Here is a 23,285-nt window from a genome sequence, read left to right as displayed (position 1 = left end):
ATGTGCTTGTATTTTTTACATATTTTTTCCTGTAATTTATATGCAGTCTCACAGCATTGTGGTCAGAAAAGATACTTGATATGATTTCAGTTTTCTTAAATTTACCAAGGCTTGATTTGTGACCCAAGATATGATCTATCCTGGAGAATGTTCCATGAGCACTTGAGAAGAATGTGTATTCTGTTGTTTTTGGATGGAATGTCCTATAAATGTCAATTAAGTCCTCTTGTTTAATGTATCATTTAAAGCTTGTTTTTCCTTATTTATTTTCATTTTGGATGATCTGTCCATTGGTGAAAGTGGGGTGTTAAAGTCCCCTACTATGACTGTGTTACTGTCGATTTCCCCTTTTATGGCTGTTAGTATTTGCCTTATGTATTGAGGTGCTGCTATGTTGGGTGCATAAATATTTAAAATTGTTATATCTTCTTGGAATAATCCCTTGATCATTATGTAGTGTCCTTATTTGTCTCTTGCAATAGCGTTTATTTTAAAGTCTATTTTGTCTAATATGACAATTGCTACTCCAGCTTTCTTTTGATTTCCATTTGCATTGAATATCATTTTCCATCCCCTCGCACTCAGTCTGTATGGGTCCGTAGGTCTGAAGTGGGTCTCTTGTAGACAGCATATATACGGGTCTTGTTTTTGTATCCATTCAGACAGTGTGTGTCTTTTGGTGGGAGCATTTAATCCTTTTACATTTAAGGTAATTATCGATATGTATGTTCCTATTCCCATTTTCTTAATTGTTTTGGGTTCGTTATTGTAGGTCTTTTCCTTCTCTTGTGTTTCTTGCCTAGAGAAGTTCCTTTAGCATTTGTTGTAAAGCTGGTTTGGTGGTGCTGAACTCTCTCAGATTTTGCTTGTCTGTGAAGGTTTTATTTTCTCCATCAAATCTGAATGAGATCCTTGCTGGGTAGAGTAATCTTGGTTGTAGGTTTTTCTCTTTCATCACTTTAAATATGTCCTGCCACTCCCTTCTGGCTTGCAGAGTTTCTGCTGAAAGATCAGCTGTTAACCTTATGGGGATTCTCTTGTATGTTATTTGTTGTTTTCACCTTGCTGCTTTTAATATGTTTTCTTTGTGTTTAATATTTGATAGTTGGATTAATATGTGTCTTGGTGTGTTTCTCCTTGGATTTATCCTGTATGGGAGTCTGTGGTTCGTGGACTTGATTGACTATTTCCTTTCTCATATTAGGGAAGTTTTCAACTATAATCCCTTCAAATATTTTCTCAGTTCCTGTCTTTTTCTCTTCTTCTGTGATGCCTATAATTCGAATGTTGGTACATTTAATGTTGTCCCAGAGGTCTTTGAGATTGTCCTCAATTCTTTTCATTCTTTTTTCTTTATTCTGCTCTGCAGTAGTTATTTCTACTATTTTATCTTCCAGGTCCCTTATCCATTCTTCTGCTGTTGACTTCTTCTAGAGAATTTTTAATTTCATTTATTGTGTTGTTCATCATTGTTTGTTTGCTCTTTAGTTCTTCTAGGTCCTTGTTAAACGTTTCTTGTATTTTCTCCATTCTATTTCCAAGACTTTGGATCATCTTTATTATCATAACTCTGAATTCTTTTTGAGGTAGACTGCCTATTTCCTCTTCATTTATTAGGTCTGGTGGGTTTTTAACCTTGCTCCTTCGTCTGCTGTGTGTTTCTGTTTTTTCTCATTTTGCTTAACTTACTGTGTTTGGGGTCTCCTTTTTGCAGGCTGCAGGTTCGTAGTTCCCCTTGTTTTTGGTGTGTGCCCCCAGTGGCTAAGGTTGGTTCATTGTGTTGTGTAGGCTTTCTGGTGGAGGGGACTAGTGCCTGTGTTCTGGTGGATGAGGCTGGATCTTGTCTTTCCTGTGGGCAGGACCACTTCCGCTAGAGTGTTTTGAGGTTTCTGTGACCTTATTATGATTTTAGGCAGCCTCTCTGCTAATGGGTGAGGTTGTGTTCCTTTACTGCTAATTGTTTGGCCTAGGGTGTCCAACACTGTAGATTGCTGGTGGTTGAGTGTTTCTTGGTCTTAGTGTTGAGATGGAGTTCTGTGGGAGAGCTTTTGCTGTTTGAGATTATGTGGAGGTCTCTGGTGGATCAATGTCCTGAACTCTGCTCTCCCACCTTCGAGGCACAGGCCTGACACCTGGCCGGAGCATCAGACCCTGTCAGCCACATGCCTCAGAAGAAAAGTGAGAAAATAATAAAGAAAGTAAAAAATAAAATAGAATAAAATAAAATAATGTTATTAAAATAAAAAAGCAAAAAAAATATTAAAAATAAAAAAATTAAAAAGTATTAAAAAAGGAAAAGAAAGAAAAAAGAATAGAGCCACGAAACTAAAAAACAAATTCACCAATGATAAGAACACTAAAAACTATAGTAAAACCAACCAACAAACAAAAAAATGGACAGATAGCACCCTAGGATAAATGGTAAAACAAAGCTATACAGGCACAATCACACAAAGAAGCATACACATACGCCCTCACCAAAAGAGAAAAAGGAAAAATATATATATACATATATATATATATAAACAAAAAAAGGAAGAGAGCAACCAAATTATTAAGCAAATCTACCAATGATAATAAACTCTAAAAACTAAACTAAGATAAACATAAAACCCGAAAGAAATTAGATGCAGAAGGCAAACCCCAAGTCTACAGTTGCTCCCAAATTCCACCGTCTCAATTTTGGAATGATTTGTTGTCTATTCAGGTATTCCAGAGATGCAGGGTACATCAAGTTGATTGTGGAAATTTAATCCACTGCTCCTGAGGCTGCTGGGAGAGATTTCCCTTTCTCTTCTTTGTTCGCACAGCTCGTGGGGTTCAGCTTTGGATTTGGCCCCGCCTCTGCATGTAGGTCACCGGAGGGCGTCTCTTCTTTGCTCAGACAGGATGGGGTTAAAGGAGCGGGTGATTTGGGGGCTCTGGCTCACTCAGGCTGGGGGAGGGAGGGGTACGGAATGCGGGGCAAGCCTGTGGCGACAGAGGCTGGCGTGACGTTGCAACAGCCTGAGGCACACTGTGTGTTCTCCAGGAGAATTTGTCCCTGGATCACGGGATCCTGGCAGTGGCGGGCTGCACAGGCTCCGGGGAGGGGAGGTGTGGATAGTGACCTGTGCTTGCACACAGGTTTTTTGGTGGCTGCAGCAGCAGCCTTAGCATCTCATGCCCATCTCTGGTGTCTGAGCTGATAGCCGCAGCTTGTGACTGTCTCTGGAACTCCTTTAGGCAGTGCTCTGAATCTCCTCTCCTCGCACAACCTGGAACAATGGTCTCTTGCCTCTTAGGCAGTTTCAGAATTTTTCCCGGACTCCCTCCCAGCTAGCTGTGGCACACTAGCCCCCTTCAGGCTGTGTTCACACCGCCAACCCCAGTCCTCTCCCTGGGATCCGACCTCCGAAGCCCGAGCCTCAGCTCCCAGCCCCTGCCCATCCCGGCGGGTGAGCAGACAAGCCTCTCAGGCTGGTGAGTGCTGGTCGGCACCGATCCTCTGTGTGGAAATCTCTCCCCCTTGCCCTTTGCACCCCTGTAGCTGTGCTCTCCTCCGTGGCTCCGAAGCTTCCCCTCTGCCACCCCTCGTCTCCGCCAGTGAAGGGGCTTCCTAGTGTGTGGAAACTTTTCCTCCTTCACATCTCCCTCCCAGAAGTGCAGGTCCTGTCCCTATTCTTTTGTCTGTGTTTTTTCTTTTTTCTTATGCCCTACCCAGGTACGTGGGGAGTTTCCTGCATTTTGGGAAGTCTGAGGTCTTCTGCCAGCGTTCAATAGGTATTCTGTAGGAGTTGTTCCACATGTAGATATATTTCTGATGTATTTGTGGGGAGGAAGGTGATCTCCACATCTTACTCCTCCGCCATCTTGAAGGTCTCTTCTGATGTGGTTAATGTTAATGAGATGTTGATCCGCTCTGCATCTCTGGAATAAATCCCACTTGATCATGATGTGTGATCCTTTTTAATGTATTGTCGTATTTCGTTTTCTAATATTTTGTTGAGGGTTTTTGCATCAATATTTATCAGGGTTATTGACCTGTAATTTTCTTTTTGTGTGGTTTTCTTGTCTGGTTTCATTATCCGGGTTTCAGGCCTCTAAAATTGAGTTTGGAAACATTCCCTCCTCTCAATTTTTGGAAGAATTTTAGGCAGCTAGGTTTCAAACCTTCTTTCAATATTTGGAAGAAGTCATCAGTATAGCCAGCTGGTGGTAGACTTTTGTTTGTTAGGAATTTTTAAATTACTAATTAGATCTCCTTACTAGTAGTCAGTCTATTCAGATTTTTTATTTCTATATGATTCAGTCTTAGAAGCTTGCATATTTCAAAGAATTTTTTCATTTCTTCTAAGTTGTCCAGTTTGGCACATAATTGTTCATAATAATCTCTTACGATCTTTTGTATTTCTGTGGTATCATTTGTAATACCTCTCTCATTTTAGGTTTTATTTATTTGAGCCTGCTCCCTTTTTTTCTTGGTAAGTCTAGTGAAAGGTTTGTCATTTTTTTTTATCTTTTCAAAGCACCAGCTGTTGGTTTTATTCATCTTTCCTAATGTTTTCTAAGTCTTTATTTCATTTATTTCTACTCTGATCTTTATCATTTCCCTTTTTTTTTTTTACTGTTTCCCTTCATTTGTTCTTTTTTTCTGGTTCTTTTAGGTATAAAGTTAGATTGTGTATTTGTATTTTTTCTTGTTCCTTGAGGTAGCCCTGTATCTGTATGAACTTCCCTCTTAGAACAGCTTTTGCTGCATTCCATAGGTTTTGGAATGCTGTGTTGACATTTTCGTCTCACAATAATTTTTTATTTCCTCTTTGATTTCTTTTTTGACCCATTGGTTATTTGGTAGCATGTTTTTTTATTTTGATGTATTCGTGATTTATCCAGTTTTCTTCCTAAAATTGATTTTTAGTTTCATACCATGCGGTCAGAAAAGGTACTTGGTATAGTTTCAGTCTTCTGATATGTTTTGTGATCTAACATGTGTCCTATCTTGGAGAATGTTCATGTGCACTTGAACATGTATGTTCTGCTGAATTTGGATGGAATGTCCTGTATGTGTGTATTAAATACATCTGATCTAATGTGTCATTTAAGACTAATGTTTCTTTATTTTCTCTCTGAATGATCAATCCATTGATGGAAGTATGGTGTTGCAGTCAATTTCTCCCTTTAGGTGTCTTGATATTTGCTTTATATATTTAGATGCTCCTAAGTTGGGTGTATATATATTTACAAATGTTATATCATCCTGCTGGGTTGACCTTTTTATCATTATCTAATACCCTTCTTTGTCTTTTACTACAGTCTTTGTTTTAAAGTCTATCTTGTTTGATATAAATATAGCTACACCAGCTTCCTTTTTATTTTAATTTTCATGGAATATCTTTTTCCACTCCTTTACTTTGTCTGTATGTGTCCTTACATCTGAAGTAAGTCTCTTGAGGCAACATATAGATGAGTTTTTTTAAAATCCATTCAACCACTGTATGTATTTTGATTAGAGAAGTTATTCTATTTACATTTAAAGTAATTATTGATAGGTGTGTACTTATTACCATTTCATTACTTATTTTCTGGCTATTTTTGTAGTTTGTCTCTGTTCCTTTCTTCTTCTCTTGCTCCTTTCCCTTGTGCTTTGATGACTTTCTTTTTTGTTATGTTTAGATTTCTTCTTTATTGTTTTTGTATACCTACTGAAGGTTTTTGCTTTGTGATTAACATGATGTTCACATATAACAGCATATACATATAGCAGTCTCTTTTAAATTGAGAGCAAGTTAGGTTTGAACATATTCTAAAAACTCTACATTTTTATCACTGCCATCCACGTTTTATGTTTTTGATAGCATATTTTTCATTTAAAAAATTTTATGTATGTCATAACTAATTATTGTAGTTACAGTTACTTTTACTACTTTTTTCTTTTAACCTTAATAATAGCTTAGTAAATGGTCAGTCCACTAGTTTTATTGTGTATTTACCTTTACCAGTGAAATTTTTACTTTCTTTTGTTTTCTTGTTACTTGTTAGTGCCTTTTCTTTTCAGCTTAAAGAAGTCCCTTTATTTTTCTTTTAAGGGTGGTTTAGGGATGATAAAATCCTTTAGCTTTTGCTTGTCTGGAAAATTCTTTATCTCCCCTTGGATTCTGAATGACAACCTTGCCAAGCAGAGTATTCTTGGTTGGAAGATTTTTCTTTTCAGCAATTTGAATCTATCATGCCACTCTCTTCTGCTCTGCAAAGCTTCCTCTTGAAAATAAGCTGGTAGTCTTCTGGAGGTTCCCTTGTACATAAAAAGTTGTTTTCCTCTTGCTGCTTTTAATATTCTCTCTTTAACTTTTGACATTTTTATTGTAATGTGTCTCTCTCTGGGTTTGTCTTATTTGTAACTCTCTTGTCTTCCTGGACCTAGATGTCTGTTTCCTTCCCTAGCTTAGGAAAAATTTCAGCCATTATTTCCTGGCATAAACTTTCTGCCCCTTTTCTTTCTCCCTTCCTTTTTTGTCATCCCTATCATGTGTATATTAGTCTGTTTGATGGTGTACTGTAAATCTCTTAAGCTGGCTTCACTCTTAGTCACTTTTTTTCTTTTTGCTGCTCTTACTGAATGAATTCCATTATCCTATCTTTGAGTTTGGTTTTTTTTTTTTCTTCTGCTTGATCTAGTGAACCCCTTTACTGCATTTTTTCAGTTCAGTTATTGTATTCTTCAGCTCTATGACTTTTGTTTTGGTACTTTCTTATATTTTCTATCTCTTTGTTGAAGTCCTCACTGTATTCATCTGTTCTTCTCTCAAGTTTGGTGAGCATTTTCATGACTATTATTTTGAACTCTGTATCAGGTAAATTACTTATCTCCATTTCATTAAGGATTTTTTTTTTTAATCTTGCTTTCTTTTGAAACATATTCCTTGGTTTCCTCATTTTGCTTGCCTCTCTGTGTTTCTATGTATTAGGCAAAAGAGGATACCTCACCCAGTCTCGAAGGAGTTCTATTGTGTAAGCAGTGAACATTATTGTTTGACCTTGCCCTAGCTCTTGGTGGTCTCTCAAATCTTTGCGATTGTTTAAGCAGTGTGGTTTATTCTTGATAAGTTCCAGATTTTGAGGTTGTGCTAAGCCCTATCAGTGTTCAAAGGTAGGGATCTCAGTCAGCCCCTAGTTTCAGACTGATTTGAAGCCAGACTCTCAGGCAGCAGCTTTAAAATATGCAAATATATATAGTCTGGTGGGGCCACTGTTGTTATCTTTACTGACCTTCAAACGAGGTAATTTGGAGGTGACAGTTGCAAAAGTCAGGGCTGTAGACGAGTGTATATGCTCTTTTCTGGGAGGTACTGGTGAGCTGTAGCAAGGCCTGGGAGGGTGCGAAGATGGCATTCCCCTAGCCTAGGTTCCCTGAGAGCTCCTCTGTAACCCCTAGATGTGTGGAAAGCCTGAAGCTACTCCTTGCACTGAGGCTCTAGGACAAGAAAATGGGCCTTTTTTAGTGGAAAACTGGGGGTGTGTTTCAGTCTGCTATGTCATTGGGGTGGTAGCTGTGATGCCTAATTATTTCAATCTCCTTAGGCCCAGAAATGCAGGCCTCCCTGGCCACCAGGGCCAGGTACTCAAGGGGCATCACCTGTATTGACGCTCTGCACCTGCGGGCTTCATTGGGGCCACAAGATAGTGTGGGTGATGCTAGCAAGGAGAGGAAACACAAAAATGGCACCCACCAGTGCCTCTGTTTCCTGATGATGTCCAAAGAGAGCCCTGTGCCCTTGGCAGTTGCTTTAAGATTGGCTAATGAATCTCCTACATATGTGGTCTAGGTGCTTTTTAAACTGCTGCCTTTTCTCTGAGTCTTAGGGTGAGTTAGTCTGCATGTGAGCCCTTTAAGAGCAGACTTCTAGTACCCCACAGCCTTTTGGGTCTCCTGAACCTAAATCCTACTGGTGTTCGAAGCTGGTGGTTTTCTGGGCTCATTTCTCCAGGTCCCAAGGGTTGGGCGTCTGTGTGGGGCACAGACTCCCCGTTTCTCAGGGAGAAGCGCTGTATTGTGAGATTCCTCCCATCCGTGGGTCACTGCGTCAGAGGTGGGGTTTTTGATGAGACTGCATCTCTGCCTCTCCTACGTGTCTCATTGTGGCCCTTTTATCCCTTGTTGTGGAGGAACACTTCTGCTAGTTTTCAGGTCTTTTTCAGAGGGAATTGATCCATATGTAGCAATAGATTTGGTGTGTCCGTGGGAGGAGATGTGTTCAGGATCTTTCTACACTGCCATTTTGAATCACCTCCTGAATTGTAGTATAATTTTAAAGAATGTTGTATAGAATTTATTTCTTCAAGGACATTTTAGGTGTTTGTCACAATTAAATTGATCTGGTTTTCAGTTAATACATCAATGTAGTATTTGTAGTTTCTTTGAAAACATCTCTTATTTCGTTTATCTATTTGTCTAATGCTAATACTTGACACCTACCCATACAATTTTTATTGCTAGTCAAAGTACTCTATTTAATTGTTTGAAATGAATCAGTCTCTTTAAAGACCCAAATACTTTTCTGTTCTTGATTCACATATACTCCAAAAAGGTTTACTCTACTGTATACCAGTTTTGTAAGTATTTTCAGTTATAGTCTAGACATTACTTTTTTTTAAGGTTCCTTGAGGGCATTATTCTAAGTGAAATAAGTCAGACAGAAAAAGATAAATACTGTATGATCTCACATGTGGAATCTTAAAACAAAACAAAACAAAACAAAAACAAAACTGGTTATTTATTCTTGAATAGAAACATATCAGCATTTATTGGGATGCCTGATTCAAGTCGCAGATTTAGCTTGTGTAGTTCTTTATCTAATTTGAGTTAAATGACATTGATTTATTTTAACTTATTTTTCCCTTCGTTATCATGTTGCTTTTATTAAATTGTATTTCTATTCATTTATGGGTTTTCCTTTTACTTTCTGTCTTTTGCTAGAAGCAGTAGGGAAGGGGACTGGGTGTGCAATGGCCTAAATAATTATTATCTCAAAGCTACTGTGGGTCTCTGTCCAGCCTACAAAATTGAAAATAATTTTCAAAGCAGAAAACGAATTTGATGACTAACTTCTGTACAATTATTTTTTCATGTGGAGGCTCGCCCTAAGAAAAGTAAAGAAAAAAAAAGATCAAAGTTAAGTGGAAAATGAAGTCATAATATGCATTTAAATGAATTGGTTACTCTTCAGCTTGTTTAGATAGTGAAAATGATTTCATATGTGTTAAAGGGTTTGGAGATAAAGATTAAAAAGTGAAATTTCATTGTGTAATAATTTACATGATAATCCTTTATGATATAATTTATTCAATGAATATAATTATGGATATTTCACTATATCTGTTTTGAATACTTAGTATGTATTCATATTGCTGTAAATGAAGACATAGTTACGAAAAGGAACATTAACTACCCTCAGGAAATTTTCAGCCCTTTAAAAGGTTTTATATTTTAGAGTTCTTGTATTTTCTGGCTCTGGGCTAGTTGTTTTATATATGTTATTTCCTTCAATACACACTTAATGTTATTATTCCTACCTTACATATAAAGAAGCAGAAGTTCTCTCCTATTTGACCTCCACTTTGAGAACCTCAGCAGTAATTTTTTTTATCCCTGATTAACTTGTTGTCTGCAGGAAGCCAGCACCTCCCTGCCACTCCCCAAATTCTAACTACACGTTCACCTTCTCTACTTGGAGGTCAAATAGGCATTGCAAACTTGCCATGTTCCAGTCGACTTTTGTGCTTTTCTACATCTCAGTGAATGGCAACCCCATCCTTCCCCAAACCCTGCTCAACCCACAGCCTCCTACATTTCGGTTGATAGCAACTTCATCCGAACAGCTGTTCAGGCCAAATGTTTTGGAGTCAGTAAGTCTTCACTTCTCTTTTTTCCTCACATTCTGCAGCATGTGCAAAATGCGCAGAAAGTTCCATCATTTCTACCTTCAAGATAGTTCAGCATACGATCACTTCTCAATGCTACCATCCTGGCCAAGCCATCTTCTCTCCTCTGGATCACTGCAGGACCCTTCCTAATTAGTCCTGCTAATTCTGCCTTTTCTCCCTTTTGGTTTATTCTTAGTGAAGCAGCCAGTATTCCTTTAAAGTATAAGTCAGATCTTGGCACAGCTGTGCTCTGAATGCCAAAGTACCTGCCATGGCTATAAGAACCCCCATTTTCCCTGCATCTCCCTCCTTGTTACTCAACCCCCCACCCACCCACTTTGCTCCAGTCACGTTGGCCTCTTCTCTGGTCCTGGGTCACACCAGACACCCTGCCAGCTCAGGGCCTTCATACCTGCTGTTCCCTCTGTCTGGAGTTGCATCAGGTAACTCTGGCACATTTCCTCAGATATTTACTCAAAATCAAATTTTTAGTGAAGCCTTACCCAAACATCCTTTTTAAAATTGTATTCACCTCACAAGACTCTCTTGAATACTCTTTTTTCCTTTCTTTTTACATTTTTCTCCATTGCCTTTATCTCTTTCACATAGGGTATGTCTGTTACTTGTTTATTTTGTTTTCTGTGTGTTCCATGTAGATTGCAATAGAAATTTCACAAGGGCACAGATTGTTGTCTGAATCCAAAGAGGCTGGCACCATATGGCACTAGTAGTTATTAAACAAGTGAGTACTGATTGAGTAATGGGTGAGCATGAATAAATGAAGATCCTTTGTTTACTTCACCTCACCAGCCTCTTAGTCTGGCCATGCTGACCTACTTGAAGCTACTTACCTATACTCTGCTGTCCACTGTCTCTGGGCCTTTGAACATTTGCTCCCAGTTCTTGGGCCCATGATTTCCACTCCTGTCCCTCCTCATTCACTCTTTTTCAACGTACCTCAGGATCTTTGGACCTTCAGGACCACAATTTATTGGATAAAACTTAATCTGACACTCTCACTTGACATCATGCCCTATAACCCAGTGCCACTCTGGGTTAGGAGTGGTTTCTGGGGATTCTGCGAGTGTCCCCCACATATTTCTGTCACCACAGTTAACATGTTGCCCTTGATTTCACCGTTTACTTCTCTTCTCTCTATACATTCACCGAGGTCAAGGACCATGTTGTATTTGCCTTTGTAGCTTTCATATTTAGCATAGGACTTGGTGGGTCAGTGAATGTTGCTGAATTAATGGAATTATGCTCAATGGTTTTACTGATAATGTTGCACAATCCAGATGATTGAAGATCACTGCCTAGAGATGTCAGTTAGTATTACATTTATTACATTTTCTGTCTATGTGTTATTAAAAATGGATCACATTTCAAACCCTTCCAGAAACCCTCCAGCATTGTTTTTAAAACTTGGTGATTTATAAATAAAATGTACTTTAGAGAGACCTGGGAATCATAAAATGAGGCATGATAGAATCCTTCTAAGAGTAAAAGGGCATTGGCAGGTGATAAAAAGTGAGATAATATTATTTGAAAACATTAAGAGGAACAAAGTTTCCCATAATTAACTTCTATGCCATATTAGCAAGAATATTCAACTGTAATTACAGAGGATATACACTTGAAAAATCAGATTACCGCAATGAAAAAATACAACAAAAAAACTCAGGGCTCTATTTTGAATACAATGTTCTGTTTGGTTCCCATTGTCAATGTAATATTGGTTAATGAAAAACAGCAGTGGCCCTTATGAGCACAGGCTCTATTTTAAAATAATCAGGCTAATTCAGCAAAGAGATTTATTTAATTAGAGCTTCTGACATAATAAAGCTGAAGATATTTTGTGCCGCTTTGCTTTATTTTTAAGTCCCAGGGGTCCAAACTGATATGAAAATGTTGCAGGTGTGGACAAACTGAAGGATATGAAAAGAATTTTACTCTTAATGTATGGAATTGTGCAAATGACAAGCTCTCATGTACACCCAGTTTGTAGTAAATGATTTAAAGGCATTAGCAAAGGAAACACATCTAGCATGTAGTTCATGAATTTCATTGAGAGCTGAATCATCAGCATTGACTCATTGCCTGCTGGTGCTTATGGTGGCTCTTCAATGGGTCAAAACTCACGCATCCTTTCCCACTTTAAAAGTTGTTGAAGTGATTATTAATTTTCAACATCAAATGATAAAGACAAAAGTAAGAAGCATGTAAATGTCTTATATTTTATGGTACTTGGACTTACATTTAAAATCAGTGCCTAATAGAGCAACAAGTGTGTTGAGATGACATTCCAATTTTAAAGGGTATTTCTTCTTTAGGGTAACAACTATTCAAAGAAGGAATATAATTTTCACAGTATTTTTAAATATCTGATGACCAATAAGATTGAATATCATAATGTAGACCTTTTCTTCTCTCATATACCTTGGTTATAGTATAGATTAAAGCATCTTCAAGTATTGTAACATGTAAACCCAAAAATTCAAAAGAATTTCTTTGTTTACTAGAGTCTAATGCTGGTGCTCTTAGTCAGTATACTTCTCCATATGGCGACACACACACTCACACACACACACACTATAACATGGTAAGTTCAATATTATATATGCAAGCCACTTTCATTCTGTGGCTATGTGCTGTCCTAAGACCCTAGAATCCTTCGCAGTCAGCTTTCAGAAAGATGAAGAGAGCATGGAGAAGACACATACAGTTGTTAAAATTATTGGCCGACAAATGAGGAGCGTCACTCTTACTTGTATTTCATACTCAGATCTCATTTGAGAATCGGTCACATGTCATACCTTGACACAAAGCCTGAGAAATGTGGCCTTTTGATGAAGAGTCGCTTTTTGCACCCAGCTCTGTACCGTGGAAGGGGAGAACGAATGTTGATAGACGGAAAGCCACTTCTGCCTCAGCCCGTGTGTGTCAGATGGAAAGGCTCTTAACTTCCATTCTCTCAAAGGCTCAACATTTAGTTCTCTCGTCCACACTCCGACAGTTAGTGTAAAGTATACCTGAGTTTTGAAAGGATTTGGCTATTGGAAAATGTTCCTAATATATTGTCAAGACTCTCCTATGCTTCAGTATCCTGGTCACATGCTAAATTTTGTCTGTTTTTCAAAACGTGGACCCAGAACCACAGGTAGTACTCATTGCTTAGTGTTTGTTATGGTTAGGCGAGTGTCATAATTTTCCTCCCTGGTTTTGGATCTTACACTTTCGTTAATACAATACTAGCTTGCCTTCTGTGTTTGGAGCTCTGGCAACCCCGAGTTCACCTTGAGCTGTGACCCACAAGTCTTTCATATGAATTCTGCCCCATGTGGTGACCCTGTTACTTTCGCATGTTTACCAGGTGCTTGATTCTTCCGGTTAACATATTCACCGCCTGACCTCCACCTCTGTGGCCAAAGCAGTTCTGACATTTTCAGCAGCTCTTTTCTTACCTTTAGGAGAGGTATTTATTCACCATAAATAAGCGCGCTGTGAAGAGTGGCTGGGGCTGCATATTATTAATTTTCCATATTTAACTTCATTATTTCCATTGTTTGATATGGTTCTTCCAGTTTTCATAATGATGCTTCAACATGATTTTATCTATAGGCCTACTTTATTTTATTTTTTTTATAGGCCTACTTTAATTTAGAATAACTGAGTGATATAAATTTCATTTTTATGTTTGCTTTTGTTATTTTATTGTTATAATTTTAAAAAGTGAAATTTATTTTTATGACTTTATAAATGGTTCATGATTATTGCCATATAAATACATAGGGCAAGGAAAAGGAAGTAAAAGTTACCTAAAATCTCAATACCTAGAAATAAGTATTTTTAGTATTTTGACCACCAATCTTTTGTAAATTCTATCTATACACGTATACGCGTAACACACTCACACGGATACAATTATGACAATATTATCTACATCATTTTTATCAGTGAGTTTTTTCTCAGGGATGGTATTTTTGCTGTTGTTAACGATGAGGAGCCTACTTACTACTATTCTCTTTTTGTTGGTCGGGTAGACTCCAGTTACTTTCCTGCTCTAAATAATATTGCAATAAATATTTCTGTACAGCATTTCTTTCCTCCAAGTGCTTTTTTGTCAATGGGATTGAAGCCTCGTTTGGAATTAGTCTGTCTGCTAGTTTCAGTTTCAACTCTTGTTTGTTTTGATGGTTCTCTAGGACTGTGCAGATCAGATCCCACATTCTTTTTTCTTGATAAATTTATTTTATGCAGGAGAGTTTGGGCACTAGCTTTTTATTAGAATGTGTACATTTTCCTTCTATGCATTTATTCAGTTTAGTCCCTGGTAAATGGATATAAAGATGACTTTCCATTGGAGATCTTACTTTTTATCAAACTTTACATATTACAGTCTTGTAGAAACTTTTTTTAAGGCTCATGAAACGTATTCCACATGGCACAGTCTTGTCCAAAAAAATCTTTTTTTCAAAGTCTTATTTAAATTTAAGTATCTGATCTTTCAAGACGTATTAAAACAATGTCAGATCAAAGAAAAGGCCATTAGTTTGATAACTAGCTTTTAGTAAATCTATGCTAATTACCAATCTCTTTTTGAAAATGTTCTCAAACATCTTATTTGCAATTTATTTTATGATTTTACAGAGATTGCTATCTCCTTAATTATTTCATAGTTTTTGTAGCATACCATTTCTATCTGCAAAAAAACATATGTATTATCCCTCTTTGCTCCTGCATACTGTATTTTGGCCTGATTTCTCAAATGTTACTGAGAACATATGTGAGATGTGTTCTGGAAATGACAGTGTTGCTGAGTTCATCACTCACAATTTGCTTTTACTGGCACCATCCATTTGTTTGTATTGAATGCCTAGCCTACTATAGGCATGTACTTGGGAAGACATTAGGACCATAATGGTGGGTGAAATAGACATACTACTTCATCCTGTGGAACTTGCAGTTTAGTGAGGCGCCAACTATTCAAGAAATACATTTACAAACAAATACAAGGTTACAACCTAGATGAGTGGCAAGGGAGGTATGGTGAGTGACATGGCTACACATGGAGATTCATTGGCTACATTGATCAAGGGGAAGCCTTCAGGAAGGTTTCCCTGAGAGAGGGTTGAGCTGAGAGCCCTCGGATAAGGGAAGAACATGTGAAAAGGGCTGTGATAGGAAGGACCATGTCACAGTTGACAAAGTCTCAGAATGCCAGGTCAAGGGTTTTGGTCCTTATCTTGACAAAAGTGAAGTGTCAGTACACAGTGGAGGGACTTCCCTGGTGGTCCAGTGGTTAAGAATCTGCCTTCCAATGCAGGGGATGTGGGTTCAATCCCGCATGCTGCAACTAAGACCCAAAGCAGCCAAAAACAAATACATAACTATTTTTTTAAAAAAGGAAATGCTTTAAAAAAATACACAGTGGAGTGATGTGATGATGTGCATTTAGAAAGAATCTCTGTAGTTGTAATTTGGAGAAAAACTGTAGAAGGCAAAAGGAGGTTTAGGGTTCCAGTTGCAGGCTTTTGCAAGAGTCCAGTTGCAAAAAATGATTAATTTAGGTTAAGGTGGCTGTGGTAGTGGAGATGAAGAGAGGTAGATACAGTCTACAGATATTTGGTGGGAAGAATTGAAAAGGTTTGGTGACTCATGTATTAAGTATTTACAAATAGAGGAGAGGAAAGCATCTAAGACGATGCCTAAGTCTTCGGCTAACCAAACACAATGGAATTTGGGTCCATTTACTGAGATGCGAAAACCTGAGAGGACCTGTTTTGGTGAGAAAGGTTACGGGTTTGTTTTGGAGCAACTGAAGATGTTAATCACCCAGGTAGATGTTACATTCTAGAATCACAAAGAGTACTTTAGTCTAATATGCTTGGTAATTTCTTTGAATAGTTTTCTAAAGTTTGCAATTCTCTTTAAAACAAGAATTTTAAAGAGTTTCTTGCCCTTTATTTTTGTTTAACATATTATGAAAAAGAAAATGATTCAAAGATTTAAAAATACACAGTCTTTTATGGGATTCCTCGAATACTTCCTAACTCTAGTGAGTAGGCTTTGTTCTGCTTTGTATGTTTTTTATTTGCATATTTTGGGCAGTGTAATACAGCTATTTCCATCTTTTCCTAAGTAGAGTGTATTGCTGTGAATGACTAGTATTTAAATCAACTGTACACCAAATGATGTAGGTAAGGGTGAGGTATAAACAGTGAGAAATTATAACTAGTAGGACATTAGAATGTATGGTGTTCTTTGCAGACTATAAACAATTTTTAACGTCAGAGATAATAGGATTTTTAAGAGACATTTAAGGACAATTACTCCTTGTCCTGCATAATGGTTTTTTTTTTTCGTTTTTTGTTTTTTTTTTTGCGGTACGCGGGCCTCTCACTGTTGTGGCCTCTCTCGTTGAGGAGCACAGGCTCCGGACGCGCAGGCTCAGCGGCCATGGCTCACAGGCCCAGCCGCTCCGCGGCATGTGGGACCTTCCCGGACCGGGGCACGAACCCGTGTCCCCTGCATCGGCAGGCGGACCCTCAACCACTGCGCCACCAGGGAAGCCCCTGCATAATGTTTTATGCTAACCTCAGTCACAGGTTTTTGGGTGATATATTAAATATTTTATAAAGATTCAAATCTGAATATAAATGTGCTCTGCAATCTGAGTCACTGACTTTCTTCTGATTATTTCAACTGTTGAATGTGTGTTGCCGATATATTGTGTTAAAAATAACAAAGTCCGGGGCTTCCCTGGTGGTGCAGTGGTTGAGAGTCCGCCTGCTGATGCAGGGGACACGGGTTCGTGCCCCGGTCCGGGAAGATCCCACATGCCGTGTGAGCGGCTGGGCCCGTTGAGTCATGGCCGCTGAGCCTGCGCATCCGGAGCCTGTGCTCCGCAACGGGAGAGGGCACAACAGTGAGAGGCCCATGTACCGCAAAAAATAAATAAATAAAAACTAAAATGGGATTGGTAAATATTAAAAAAAAAAAAATAATAACAAAGTCCTAGAGTTTATGGAAAAGTCTTAAGTGGCTTTTCAATAGAGAGTTGATTAGCAGGTGGTTTGAGTTTTTCTACCCTGGCCATCCTCACTCCTTAAATAAGGGCCCATTGTCTTTTCTTACATGATTAACATGAGACCGAAAACAAAATTAAAAAGGGTTTTTTTTTTTCCTGGAACAGAGACGAGTATTACCAAAAAGAAAATTGAAGCAATATAAGATCTTTTTTCTAATTTTAGTTATGGTATTTTATTGTTTTTTTATGGTAACAACATTTAAATATTTCCAACTTTAGTGAAAATGTAAAAATGAATGCTTTTTTCATTAAAAAAAAACTAATGTCTTATTATTCTTTTCATAGGTCTCATATCTTTTGGGTGAACAGAAGTCTACCTTTATGGGGCTTACAGGTTATGTACAATTTTGTTGTATTCCTATATTTCTGGATTTATTTATATTTTACTGAGCAATACTACTGGGGAGAAAAGTTTTGACATTAAAAATGAGTTTTCGTTTATTGTTTAATTAATCTTGATGCACATCTTAAAATTTTTATTCCTTTCTTCATGTCTACGTGAGCCCTCCATTCTACCTTTTGAGAATTTCCTCATGATCAGGTTTAGACTTCAGAAAGCTTTTGAGGATCTGAAGGAAACTAAAGTAAACCCAACCTTGTTTGAAGGCACAACAAGTTCCCCAAACTACTTTAGGCATTCCTAAAGTCTTAGGTTATATCATCTTTGAAAAATTAATCAAAAGCCCATAACCATGTTTGCATTTTTTACCTTTTGTGCTCAATGTTGGGAACATGGTAGAATCTCAATAAATAATTGTTAAATGAATAAACAAATGAACAAACAGTTCGCATTACCAATAGGAAGAGCTTGGTCCCTAAGCAGATAATTTTGTAAATGAAACAAAAAGTGTGCCCTGGCATAAAAGGAGTCTTGAAGAAGGAGTAAGGGAACCTGTGGAGCACAGTGTGTCTGACCTACATTGTTGGGGTGTTCCCTGGAGTCCTCTGGATCTATCTTTGTTCCTTTTTTTGTTGAATTTCATGCCAGGCAAACTTTTTACAACTTCCCATCTCCTCTACTCGTGTCTCTTTCCTGCAGATACTTTTTAGTTTCTATTGTTTTTCAAAAGCAAAAATCATTCAAAGAGTAGAGTCTCTAAGATTAAAAACAGTTGAGTCTGGAAGAAATGGAAGGACTCAAGTCTCACTGTGTATAAACAACCTTTGAAATACTTTAAAATCAAATGTTTGGTTTGTCTTTTAAAGTCAGGTTGATTGTGAGGTCTGTACATTTTATATGTGACAATGAATTATTTTAATTATGTATGCATTGTGATTATAACTATGAATCAAGTCTTTACTATGTCTGCATATTTTGTATTTTATTGAAGTCAAGTTGTGTTTTATGTTTTTTTTTTACTGACTTTCATTTCAGTGCCGTACACACTTGTAAAGTAAGTTAATATTTTTATGAATAGTTATATATGACCTTGAAATATATTTTGATCTGTTCAAATTGCTTTTTATCTGATAGTGATATTCTAAAATAATAAAAACACTCATTTTCACATAGGATTTTGGGCAATTCATGCTAAAAGTGGTCTCAAGATCATCTAACAATGTGTACCTCTAGAAAAAGTAAGAGATTATGATTTAGAGAATTTGTGGAGAAAATTGAAAAAGTGAAAAATTTCTATTTTACTATCTGTCTACTGTATGTACTTCTGGACTTATTTTACTTAGATTTTTTACTTAGATTGTCATGCATTCATATGTTTTAAAATTCTCCTTATATTTTACCTAAATCAAAGTTTTCATTCCAACAGGAGTCAGAATCTAAAACTCTATGGTATCTGCCCTTCCCATGCAGATTGACTGTACTCTCACAAATCTACGAACAAATATATTTGTTACCTCAGTTATTTCATGTTGATGCTTGCTTATTTTGATTATATTCCTGTCTCCTGAAGTGCTTAGGGTCTTTAACACAAAATAATTTGGATGTCTTTACTGGTTACTTTTTCTGTTGCAATCATAGCTCTTTGGTAGCTGAGCAGAGGAAACTGTATAAAGAGTAGAGAATAGAGAGAAAAGTGGAAGCTTGTCTAGGGGGCTGCAGGATGCCCATGTCCAGCGGCAGAAGGGGAATTGGCTGCGAAGTCCATTCAAATAAAATCTGAAAGTATCTTGAAGTGCTGACATGGACTATTTTGTTTAGTGTTTGAGGATGTTTCATTTTGTTTGAAGTGGGTGATAGGATGGAAAGTATCCTTTAACTCCAAGCTTGTATTCTTTTATTTTCTGAAGGGAACTGCCATTTTTGGTGGGTGTACTGAGATGGTGGTGGTGTGGCTGGGGGAGAGCATTATTTGTGATGGGACAGTTGTGTGTGATTGTGTGTATTAAGAATACACACACAAACAAAACCTATTCTTTACATATGGTGAAGATTCCAGCCATCTGACTGTTCCAATCCCACATTTACATTTGTGGTAATAAACTTAAAAAGATTTATTGAGGAGTATTAGAAATTATAAAAACTAAGCTGTAGTGCCTGGAACAGCCTGCTGCCTACCACCTGTATATAGAAATTAAAGTGCCACATAGCACCTCCTATATCATACATATATATATATATACATATCATATATATATATATATAAGTATATATGCATATACACACATATATGCACATATTTATAAAGTTAAAAGTATTGTAATCAGAATATATATTTTGATTTTGTTGGATTTTCTCATTAAGGTATAATTTATATTTTAGGTTTCAGTGGCATTGATAAGTCTCTTTGAAACAATACTACTTGGTTATCTCAGTTATAAGGTAAGTTATTTTAATTAGAAGTTTTCTGCTGGTAGAACACATTACTAGCATTGACCCAGTATTCCTCTATTTATAATTCATACTCTGGGGATAAAGCAAGCTCTTCTTAAACCCCTTTAACTATTTTGAACCTCTCCAGTATGTGATAAAAAGCTGTGGTAACATAGTAATGTTTTCCTTGGTGGCTTAAACATACTTCGCTAATTCCCATGGGCTAATTTACCCATTACGTGCATGCTCATATGAGACAAGCAGATGGAATGGTTTGGCTTTTTATTGTTCTCCATCTCTTCTCCTGACCTGTACAGGAAACACTGAGGGAGAAAAACATGTCTGTTAGGAATTATTTTAATGAATTCCCTTCATTTTTGGCGAAGGTTTGCTTGGCTAACCCAATTTAACAAATGTTTATTAAGTTCTTATTTGATGAAGAGCACCACACTGTGCATTGTTTTTTTCTCAGTGAATTTACAATCTAGAAAGGGGGGTGGGCAGGAGAAAATTATATAGACAATAATAATACAAGGCTGAATAATAGGTACTTCCTATGAGGTGCAAATAAAGTCCTGTGGGGCTTCATAGAGAGAGGTGAAAAGACTGATTTAAGCAGAATCCTTGAATCAGTAACTTCACTAAAGAAAGATGAAAAGGCAGAACATCAGGGATTTATAGAATCAGCAAAGGCATAAACGAAGGAATGTGCATATAAAATTGGAAGAATGAATAACTACTTAGGTTTGGGCAGAGTATGGCATATGTAGGAAAATATTGGTGGAAAAAGATGGGACAATATAGTGAGGGCCTTGTACGGCAACTTACAGTGGGAAGTTGATGCAGGATGTTGAACACGAGAGTTCTATAATTGTAACTAAGTTTTAGGAGTATTAGTTCAGAACATCTGTGCAGCACAGGTCAAAGAGACATGACACTGAAAACTACATGCTCAGTTAAGATGCATTTGCAGTATGAAAGGAAAACTTCGAGTGAAGCTTTGGCTGGGTGAAAGGAATACATTCAATGCAAGATAAGTCATGAAGGTAGAAACTAAAGAAATCATCAACTGATTAGTTGAAATAGATGAGGAGAAGAAAATGTCAAAAATCATTTTAAGATTTCCTAAATCCAAATGACTGGGAACAAGGCAGTAAAACCAAGAAAAGTTACATCAAGAAAAAAATCAGACTGGGGTCGAGATAGGTGGAATAATGGAAATGGTTTTGGAAATGATGAATCTGAGGTATTTTTGGACAAATAGCTGTGACATGCAGGCAATTGAAAAGGAGGATCTGGGACTTGCAGGAGAGATTTATTAAGAATTGACAGTCATTTCCATAGAGATGATGAAGGAAGCATGCAAGTCCATTAAGGATGGGATAGTAGCCAATGGAGAAGAGAAGGCCCACGTTAATGAAGATGCTTATAGTGTGTCCATAGGAAGAACCAAGCAATGAGGACAGACAGAGGAATAGGTGAGAAGCGTGGAAAGTCATCAGAATGGTTGTCATAGTCATCACGGATTTCCAGTTCGCAGTTTCTGCATGTACGACGTCAACAAGTGCACTCAAGGTTCTGTTTTGGGGGAATTCTTATCTACCATATAAATTTCTTTCTCACTTCATAACGTAAGGTTTTGAAGATAACATTCCCTAGACTACTTTTTAATCCAAAATTCAGGGCAAGAAGTCTTTACAAACTCTTTCACCTTTTCCGCTGGCTTCCTTTTTAAAACTCTCATTAACTCCGCCTAAAGAACATAAGGCCAGTGTCTAATAAGGTGAGATTGATGAATTAGAAAGTGTAGAAAGAAAAGAGTGAGTGCCTTCCAAAAATAATACAGATGGATTGATTTAATATTTATGAGAAAAATAGGATGTTAGAAATGTCTAGGGAAGGAAAGTGTTAAATGAAAGCATGGGAACCTTGGAAAGTTTAGTAAGAAGCTTGAGAAAGGCTTTTGGGTTTACAATTTGGGAGATCATTTGTTATTCATCCTTAAGAGCCCAATTTCAATGGAATACAGTTGAGAGTAAAATTGTCAAATGAAGAATGTTGATTGACTGGTACAGGAGCTCCCTAGAGGCAATATAATGAGGTGGAAGATTGCCTCACGATGATAAAAATATGCATCTTTTAAAGAGAGCAAGTAGAGGGGACAGGAAAAAATGATGGATGAAGCAAGGTTTATAAAAAGTAAGAATAAGCTAGAACAGGAAGTTGAGGACTACTAAGTAGCTTTGGATACATTCTGTTCTTTTCTGAGAGCACAGGAGATGGAAAATGGTGCCTGAAAGAATATTTTGAAGTTAGAGGACGAAGCTCAAAGATCTTGCACATAGCTGGTCACTTAATCCTAAATTACTTAGAAAATACTAGCGTAGTGATGGACACTATTGAATAAGATGTTGAGGAGGCATCTTTTAATGGCTTATTAGTATATCTTCTTGTCAGAATAGGTGCTCTATAAATATGTTCTGATTGACAAATCTGGATTTTGGATACCTAGAAGAATAAAATAAAAATCAAGTAAATTAACATCCAAGATGTTATCTTCTAAGGTCTTTAGTATTCAAGTATGTGATAAATGTTGAATATGATACGCAAAAAGTGACATACTAAAAAATTAGGCATGTGGGTGTTTTTTTGTAATTTAATGAAATCTCTTCCGCTAGTACAAGAGTATGTACAAATGCATAAACTGGCCAAAATATTAATCTGCATTGGTGAATGTATGTGCTCCAAATTCAAACTAAAAAGTAATATGAAATTAACTTTGGTGCTTTGCTAATAGTAGTCATTTAAAAAGCACGAAGAGATTCAAGGTGGAATTATAATTTTCCATTGTAATTATGTGGTGCTGACATTCGTAATCAATTAATTCCTGCCATTTATAAAATGAGAGCAAAGACCTAGCAGGTAGAGCTAGATGACATATAATATTTTCATTCTGACCTTCATAAACATTAATGTCTAGATGGAGGAGAGGTTCATGGTGAGAGTCCTGTGTGTTACAACACAAAAGATAAAAAGGAGTTATGTGACATTGGAAGGACAGGTTGCTGTTAATTACCTTCTTTCCTTTCATATATTCAGTCAAATTCATGAACTCTTCTGACCCTTTCAATAAACTGTTGGATACATTTTTTGGAATGAAAAAATTAAATAATTGATAACTATTTATGGCATATATATAATGCAAATCCATACAGCAGAACTTCAAATGAGGTCCTTCTCTCAAATTAGACTTTTAAGAAAAATTATAGATAGGTATGCAGAAATGGATATTGTATTAGTAATGAAATCCATTTCTAATATTGCTCTTTGATATTTCTAGTTCTGAAATATCAATAGCAAATCAACATACAATTTTCTCATATTTGTTTACATCTGCATATATATATACAGATAATGTATATATTTACATATACAACATATATGTATATATGTGATATTTTAAAATAAATTTAATACTTTATTTGTAAGTACTTTATAGTTCTTAAAATTAGACTTTCTAAA

General features: G+C 36.9%; 1 protein-coding gene across 22 annotated transcripts in view; it reads left to right on the top strand.

The window, feature by feature from the left end:
* KCNT2 (potassium sodium-activated channel subfamily T member 2) overlaps nt 1-23,285 on the top strand; it is a 372,254-nt gene that overhangs the window by 115,817 nt on the left and 233,152 nt on the right. For 18 of the 22 annotated variants that reach the window (XR_010941497.1, XM_067729796.1, XM_067729784.1 and 15 more), the window contains 2 exons: nt 17,279-17,327; nt 19,713-19,772. Coding sequence is in view for 18 of the 22 variants with exons in the window: in XM_067729796.1 (XP_067585897.1) it covers nt 17,279-17,327; nt 19,713-19,772 (109 nt within the window). In the remaining 4 variants the exon portion in view is untranslated. The other 4 variants (XM_067729802.1, XM_067729803.1, XM_067729801.1 and 1 more) reach the window with 2 other exon arrangements.

Source organism: Pseudorca crassidens, chromosome 2 (assembly GCF_039906515.1).
Source record: "Pseudorca crassidens isolate mPseCra1 chromosome 2, mPseCra1.hap1, whole genome shotgun sequence".
NCBI classification, from domain to species: domain Eukaryota; kingdom Metazoa; phylum Chordata; class Mammalia; order Artiodactyla; family Delphinidae; genus Pseudorca; species Pseudorca crassidens.
The sequence above is the reverse complement of the archived record's forward strand: the minus strand, read 5'-3'. Positions and strand labels throughout refer to the sequence as shown.